The sequence below is a fragment of the Morus notabilis genome, unplaced genomic scaffold (assembly GCF_000414095.1).
Source record: "Morus notabilis unplaced genomic scaffold, ASM41409v2 Scaffold794, whole genome shotgun sequence".
In the NCBI taxonomy this organism is placed as follows: Eukaryota; Viridiplantae; Streptophyta; class Magnoliopsida; order Rosales; family Moraceae; genus Morus; species Morus notabilis.
Genome location: NW_010359940.1, coordinates 260,868 through 269,512, shown reverse-complemented (window position 1 = coordinate 269,512; position 8,645 = coordinate 260,868). Strand labels below are relative to the sequence as shown.

General features: G+C 33.0%; 1 protein-coding gene across 1 annotated transcript; it reads right to left on the bottom strand.

Annotated features, from left to right (window-relative positions):
* Window positions 1-6,662: 6,662 nt before the first annotated feature.
* LOC21402109 (1-aminocyclopropane-1-carboxylate oxidase homolog 4) lies at window positions 6,663-8,204 on the bottom strand. The gene is made up of 2 exons (XM_010095453.2): window positions 7,347-8,204; window positions 6,663-6,923 (listed from the first exon to the last, which is right to left on the bottom strand). The coding sequence occupies exons 1-2, from the start codon at window positions 8,187-8,189 to the stop codon at window positions 6,663-6,665; spliced, it is 1,104 nt and encodes a 367-aa protein (XP_010093755.1). The 5' UTR covers window positions 8,190-8,204.
* Window positions 8,205-8,645: the final 441 nt, after the last annotated feature.

The following is an 8,645-nucleotide window of genomic DNA, read 5'->3' as shown; positions in this document are numbered from 1 at the left end:
TAAATAATATTATTAAATATATTAAATAATAATATATTAAATAAATAATATTATTAAATATATTATATAAATAATATTATTAAATATATTAAATAATAATATATTAAATAAATAACATTATTAAATATATTAAATAATATTATTAAATATATTAAATAATAATATATTAAATAAATAATATTATTAAATATATTATATAAATAATATTATTAAATATATTAAATAATAATATATTAAATAAATATATTAAATAAACATATAGAATACAAAAACAGTTTCAGAAAAGAGGGAAGAAAATGAAAAAGAAAAAAAAAAGTGAAATCCATTTTTCAGAAAACAGAAAACGAAAACGAGAAAATGAAAACACATTTTTTTCGTTTTCTGATTTCCACAAAAAGACAAAAACGTTTTTAGTTTTGTTTTTTAAAAAAAATTACACCAAACACGTTTTTAACACCCGTTTTCATTTTTTTACTTTGAAAACCGTGAAAAATGAAAACGAAAACGCAAACAAACAGACCCTTTATACCTAAACTCATGTTTGGAAGGGTAGAATCAGGCTATTAGGTTAGAATCAGATTAGAGTTTTGATCCGAATCAGGAACAGGAACATGATTCTTGAATTAGGGCCCCCTCCATTTGCCACAGTGAAAATCATTGTGCTCTCTTGCAATTAATACACTTGCAATCATGTTCTGGCTTTGAATTTTTTTTGGGGTCTGTAAAATCACATTAGTTCACTTTACTGGATAGTCAACAATCAAGACGGAAAAAAAAGAGAACATGCAAAAGAAATAATGGATTCATGAACAATTTTTTTGCATTTATTTCTCTTTCAACTTATTATTAATTTTGAGTTATAAATTTTTTTCTAATATTTTCATTTTTTTAATTATATAACGAACTATATTTTTTAAAATTACACGTAAAGTAATTTACACGTCTAAAAGCTGGTTCTTATTTTGGTCATGGTTCAAAATCAGAAAACAAGACAACCAAACACTAGTTCGAATCACATTTCATGTTAGAATTAGAATCATGCCTACACACATCCAAACAAATGTTCCAATCACCATGAATCATGATTCAAATCATGAATCATGATTCTAAATTCAAAGACCCAAATCACCCTGATTCCAATCCTTATACCAAACGGAACTGAAATTGTATTTAATTGACAGTATTGTTAGGAATGGTGTCCTCAATCATGATATATAATAGAATATTTATTTAATAAAAGAGTTTATTCATTATTTTATGTGCATATATAAATGAATATTTTATGAATCTCAATAAAAATTTCATGATTATTTATGTGACCTTAATATTATATATAAGTGTTATATGCGAGATGATAATATTTAAGGATGATAATCAAAATAATGTTTGTAACAATTAAATTAAAGTTCAGAATCTTTAATTAAAACATTACTAATACATGTCATTCCCATTCAGAATGGAACGGTATTATCTGCACTGTTAATATGGATATATATTGAATGAGTGTATTACGCATAATGAGATTATGTGAAACAAGAACACATATACAATATGAATTTCTGATAATTTCTGTTAAGTATAGAAATTCTAATTGAGTCTACCGATGGTCATATATAGAACGATCTTAATCCTGAGTTATTAGCAGACTCTTATTTATGGATTTGTGTCTTTTTATTTATTCGGTACGGATTCTGAGATCTTGATGTCATGACCGGGAAATTTGTGGAAAGAATTATTGCATAAGATAAAGTTCCTGGAATCCCTTGTATTGTTAATATGAATACTTTTATGATAAGTATTTGTTGTTATTAATATGGAATAGCAAATTATAAGCTAAAGATTAGAAATTTCTGAGGTGTGATGCAATTACCGATTTTCAGATTGCATTTAAGAAAGAGGCAAGGAACGTTGTGTTAAAGCCAGAAGTGGGTAAATACATAAATGTTAAGTTTAAGAAATGAAAAAGAAATGAAAAACATCAATTCTAGGGTTTTGAAAACAATTAGAACGAAAAACGGACGAAAAAGGGATTTAGAAGGCTGAACCGAGAAAATTGAGATTTTTGACCGAATAGGGTTGACCAAGTCAAAATTATTGACCAAGAGTCGATTAATAAGTCACTCTTGAAAGGATAGTCAAGGTTGAGTAAAGTTGACCAAGTTGACCAACTATCCAAGAAACGCGGGTAAAACGCGTACCGGATAAGAATTAACCTGAACCAAAATAAGATAGTTATTAGAAATGGATGGTTGAAATTTAAAGTGAATAATTGGGTGAAGGGCTGAGATGGAGGCATGTGGAAAGGTGGAGGTGGCCGGCGAACTTAAGGAAGAAGAAAGGAAAGAGATATTTTTATTGAATTTTGTAAAAAAAGCTCTTAGAAAATGCAAAAATTGCATTTTAGTCCTGCTACTTTTGGTGGTCAGTTTTAAGAGATATAAATACAACCAAAAGCTCATTTTTCAAGCCAAGAACCAGAGAGCATCAGCCAAAGAGAGGAGAAGAAAAAAAACTCACCCATAGTGAGAAAAATGAGTTTTAATCAAAATTGATGAAACTACACCATTAGTTTACATCACTAAGGACTTCTCTTCATTCTCTAAGGTAAATTTCGGTTTCTCTTCTCACTTTTTCTACCTTGGCTGAAATCATGAAAAAATTTGCTTAAGATGATGATTAAACTTGTTATTGTTAGAGGAATTGAAAATCTAGTGATTAAATGATGAATTCTTGGTTATTAGATTTTGTTTCTAGCAATTTTTCGTTATGGAGACCCTAGAATTATGATGTTATTGGTGATAAAATTAAATGAGAAAGAATGTGGTTTGCGTTTAAAGGTGGAAACAACGGATAAAATGAGCTATGGTTAGCTCGGGAAACGTGAAAAATTAGGCGGAACTCTGCTGAAATTGAGTTTGAGAATTTAAACTAAAACCGGTTTCATAAAGAATAGGAGGATTAAGATGTGTAAGTAAGTTTATTTGGTGATCGGAGATGTATATAAACCTAAAACGATGAAAAGTCTCAGTTTTGGACCAAAACTAAAAACTAGGTTATTGACCCGAAAATTGAATCTTGCGTTGTTTTGGGCTAGAAAACCAAGATAAAAGCTTAGTCTCAAAAATTGACCAAAACTATGTTGAAGGAAATTTGTTCCGAACAACTTTTGTAAAATAACATTTTTCTCAAAAACGACCCTAGACATCAGTTTCAGGCTGAAATTGTCCAAAATGTGATTTAAGGTAAAAAGTGCACGAGCTTAGTGCACATTGATGATATAGGTGATGTTTTGGTCCGGATACTGAACATGAAATCGTAGATCTCTTTAAAGATTTTAGAAACATCAAACGCACTTTAAGAAAATAACATTTACGAAACCATGAATTCGGATTAAATTGTGTTTCAATTACTGATCTTAGATTGTAAATCTAATGATCAAGAATTTATATTATAGGACCAATAGGCGATCAAGGAAGCAAGGTTTTTGGAGACTTGAAATCCGTGACCTTAGCAGAACTCCTGTAAGTACAGTAGTTTTTTTATGTCTATACCACAAATAAGACTATTTCTTTGTGTTGCACAAAATGGTGCATGTGAGGATTTCATTGTACGTCACTAAGTGAAAGATGTTTCTTGAAACTTGTTTGTTGCTTTGAATGTGCTTATGGACTTGTATTAGCAGTAGAATTTTAATCTGCAATAAAGTCAAAGTCAAAGTCAACGAAAGTTAAACATTTGAATAAAGTCTAATTTCATAAGAAATTAGTAAGAATGCTCAAAGATGTACCATTATGACTAAAATTACTATCATTATAAGAAAAGATAACAGTAAGACGATAAGACTAAAATTACTGTCATAATATGAAAAAAAAGATAGTAAGATGAAAAGATTAAAATTACTGTCATAATATGAAATGATGACAGTAAGAGGATGAATAAATAAAGATGGCAAAAGATAAGAAGTTAATAATATTGTTTGTACCGGTCTTCGCAAGGAAAGGTTATTATGGTTATGAATGAAACAAAACCGTGAGTGAGTTAATTTTGGTTAGCTACCCCACTCTTCACTGGTTATGCGCATAACGGTACAACAAGATGGGGCCCATAAAAAGTAAAAGTTAAGAAAAATGAACGACACAAAAATGAAAGATGTTAAGAAGTATGAAACGAAAGAAAAGAGAGCATAATACGAAAGAAAAGAAAGCATAATATGATGAACACTTTGAATGTTAGGGAAGTGTGCTAGGACGTATGATATGAATGCATATATGGGTATGCATTACTGTTTGGTATTTATTGTGAACTGTTGTTACTTGCTGAGCGAAAGCTCATCCCGTTTGTTCGTGTTGTAGAAAGCTCGGGTAAGGCACCGGCTCCCTGAAACCTGTATGTTGGGCGTGCAAAAAAGGATGTAACAGTGGGATGTGGCAAATGGATAATTGATGCATCACGTGTTTTGAAAACGCTGTTAAGTTTTATGTGTATAAGGTAAATAATGTTTATGAATGTAAACAAGTTATGTAATTAAAGTAAAGTGTACGAGACAACGAGACTATGTATAGCAAACTCAAGTCACAAGGTATGTTAATGTATCAAAATGCTATTATATTAATGGCATATGAATGGTAATGGTATGCGAATGATAGGTTAAATAGATGACCACGATTAAGGAAAACAAGTTCAAGGTTTTAAAAGAAAAGTTGAAAACTTTTTGAGGATAGTAATTTTTTATATCCGAGTTTTATAAAAATCACTGAACGAGGTTTTATTCCGCCAAAGATTATTAGTATCAATTTTACCATTGAAGGTAAAAAAAGAAATTAGCCTGAATTTTTAAGAGGTTATAATTAAAAGTACTAAAGATAGGAAATGAGCTAAGTATGAACGTAGAAATGATGACCAAAAGTTCAAGGACACTTGAATCCTATTCCTTGTATTTTTGAGACATGATGAAGTAAGTAGTCAGGAATGTTATTATACAAGATGAAACCATGCCTTCTTGAGAAAGAAGTAGATAAATAATTCTCTTGAGGGTTGATTCAGTACTTGGACCAGTAGGAGCTCCGATTCATGAGTTTGTTTTATGAATCACTGTCTATTAGAGAATTAATGATACTCAAGGATAAAGATGTAATTAGAGAGGTTAACGGATTTCACTTAGCTCTAGTTATGAGTTATTTATAGATGATTGATCTATATGTAATGACTATATCAAATGGACATTTCATAATTTATAAGTAATTTATGTATAATTACGAGAGTACAATTCCAAGTTTATCATGGAGTAACTTTTGAAATTAATAGAATTAATTAAATAATTAAAGAGTTTAATTAATTATTAATTTTTATTGAAGCTCGCAATTATAGGTCTATGAGTCCCCGCGTCGTCCTTATAATTCTACAAGACACTAAAGGCAAAATGAGAATTTTAGAATTATGAAATTCTAAAATAAAACACTTAGAATAATTAATTGAGAATTAATTATAAATTAAATAATGTGATTATTTAAATTTAAATTTGAATTTTAGAACACACATGTGAATGTGTTCACATAGTGTGAACGCCAAGCACAGTGTGAATCCCTCTGGGATTCAATTGCTTGCTCTCCAAGTTATCCATTACACTTATTTGATAAGTTGTCCAATTTGAAATTCAAATTAATTTAAGTTTGACTTAAATTAGAATTTGAATTTGAGTCAAAATTAGACTGCAGGATAAATGTAGAATTTTGCTCTATTCCCTAGCTGCAAATCTCCCTATGGTGGCCAACCAACATATGGATAAGGGAGAGTGGATTTTGTTTCAAAATCAAATTATAAGTGGGAGATAATTATCAACCTTTTATCTTGGAGATAAAGATTAGACTTCTTTTGGGAGTCTGACTACTACTCTACAAATAGAAAATTGTAGAAAATTAGAGAGCACAAAATTTCTCTCCTAGCTATAGTGGCCGAATTTTATAGAGTGAGGAAAGAAAAAATTTTCTCCTAAATTTCACGTCGTGCATGTGTTGGTATTCGTAAAAAACTTGAGTGTTTATTTGCTAATTCTAGTTTATTTTAGGTGTTTCACACACACATTTTTGTAGATTCTAAGAATTGATGAGGAAGATTTGGGTGTTCTAAACTAACTTGCAGCGATGAACGTTCATGGTCAAAGAAGTTAAGTTATCGATCTAATCGTTCGCTAGGTATATAAATTAATTTGAATTAATGTAATCTATAGAGTATTTCAAAGTTTTATGAAAATTTTTGTTATACACAATCTGCTAATTACACGCTTCTGTATATGAAATTGTTTCGAAAACCAACAAGCAATTCATGTGACAACGTCTACACTTTAGACTTCCTTGATAGAAAATTAAGTGGAAGGTAATAATAAGATTTTCCAACAAAAGGTATAAGTAAAGGTATTCACTGTCATTTTATTTTCTCCAAATTAAAGATTGAGCATACACACCAAAATATTAAGCTTTTCGAAGTACAATATCACACGCAATATTTATCATATATAAGTTTTGATAAAATTTTGATACAATATATTCCCCAATTGTCAACACTATCCTTCTTTACTTATTTTATTAGAAAAGTGTTTTGGACATCATCTTTGTTAAGTATATATTGCCACTAATAAAAGGTGATGCTTTATACTACTGTTTATTTTATTTTCTTATCTTTATTTTTTCTATGAGAGACTTGTTATCGATTGCCTTGCTGTAGAAATTGTCAAGGAATTCCTTTTGTGTAAAATCTCTATATATCGGTGGCTTTTCCGGTGACAACAACTCCGGCAGGGGTCCATAATGACCATCGCCCTTCCATTTGGCCACGTTGAAAAATATGACAACTGAGATTCGAGGTTCCTTGGAGGAGTTTGCCAGCACTCTGTGTTGCACACTCGTGTACGCACCATTAGAGATAATCTGGTCAAAAAAAAAAAAAAAACCATATAGCTTACATAGTGAAAAAAGAAAAAAAACCAACTTTCATTATCTGATGCTTTGAAATACTTGTTTTACACTAGTAATAGGAAAAATTAATATAATCTAATCTTATATAATACTTGACGCACAGACAGTACTAAACAACACCACTAACAAAAAATGGACCGGATCTATAAGCTTTATGGTGCTAGATGTACTTTTTATTTGAAAAATATACTTAGAAACACATCCGGTATTAAGCACTCTCACTTATAGAATATGGACTCCACAGGTAGGTTTCAAACTGCAAGTTTCACTTTCTATTAGTGGGTGATATTAAACACACTGGTGTCCTATAGCATAAATGAACGCCATCAGTACTAGGTAGCATTGTTTGAAGAGATCATTTCAAAAGAAAAATACCTGAAGAAAGTCACCCACGTTGACAACCAAGCCACCATGCACAGGCTCCACATTCACCCAAACATCACCATGCTTCACCTGCAGCCCCGACACCTGGTTCTGAATCAGGACCGTCAGAATCCCCGGATCGGTATGCGACGTAATCCCGACCGTTCGATCCGGCTGCGGACAGTACGGGTAGCAGTGTGCAACAAGAGCCTTCGTCTCCAAAAACGACAACTCCTTAAACTTACCACTCTCCAACCCCAACCCTTCGGACAGCAACTCCATCAGCCTCTCCGCCACCTCCGTGGCGCGTGATCCCCACGAGACCACCTCCTCCCGACACACCTCCGGAATCTCCTCGGCCGTCAACGGCTCCGGGCCCAGCCAGGCCTGAAGGGAGTCGTGCCAGGAGGCGGCGCCGGCGCGGTAGAGATCGTTGTTGCTCGCGAACATGACGCCTTGTCCTTCTTGTCGTTTGTAGTACTTGCACTTAACCTCGTAGGGCTGGTCGTGGAAGGCTTTGATGGCCGAAACGGTGTCGTCGAGGACCAACGCCGGAATGCCGTGGTTGATCACCTGGAAGAAGCCCCATGTCTTGGCCATGTCACTGACTTGATCGACGAGATTTGGACGGTCTGATGGGGAGTTGATGTTGGAGAGGTCTATGATTGGGATGGAGATAGATGTAGCGGATAAAGATGGTTTTTTGAGGTCGGATAGGGTTTCGGGAGGGTGGACGAAGAACTTAGGGATAGAGGTTATGCCGGAATCGGAGAGGCCTTTAACTCCGATTTTCGACTCGTCGAACTCCTTCACTTCCTTCAACCGGTCGTAGCTGCAGAGAGTTGGTGCTTCCATGGCTGCAGTGTGACGGAGAATTCCTTGGTTTAATGGACGAGTCTGTAGAACATTATGTTATATATGCTTATGATGTAGAAATTGGTGCTTCCATGGCTTCAGGAAATTTCCTTTGGATATAGTTCTATATTCATGTGGACCCTACGCAATTTCTGTAATGATGAAATATTGTTGGTGGTGGTGGTTGCAATCATAATCCAAGGATAATTTTATATTTGTATTTGAGTTCGGTATAAGATGCGCGCGCGCGCGCGTGTGTGTGTGTGTATAACACTTATGTGGTCTTAGCCTGTTAGGTCATAGACATCGGTCATTAACTTTCTTTTTTCCCATAAGAAATCAAGTACTCATGAGATCCTGTTCTGGTTTACCTATTTCCATGCATTAATTGTTTTTCACTCCAAATATCTTACTAGTTTTTTCTTTTCTTGTGGTAGAAACTCCAATTAGTAGTCA

Bases quoted from the DNA above. Each gene is read 5' to 3' on its own strand.
- LOC21402109 (XM_010095453.2), bottom strand. From the start codon at position 8,189: ATGGAAGCACCAACTCTCTGCAGCTACGACCGGTTGAAGGAAGTGAAG. The intron at 6,924-7,346 runs GTATTTTTCTTT...TTTTTTGACCAG, and splicing joins ACGTGGGTGACTTTCTTCAG to ATTATCTCTAATGGTGCGTA.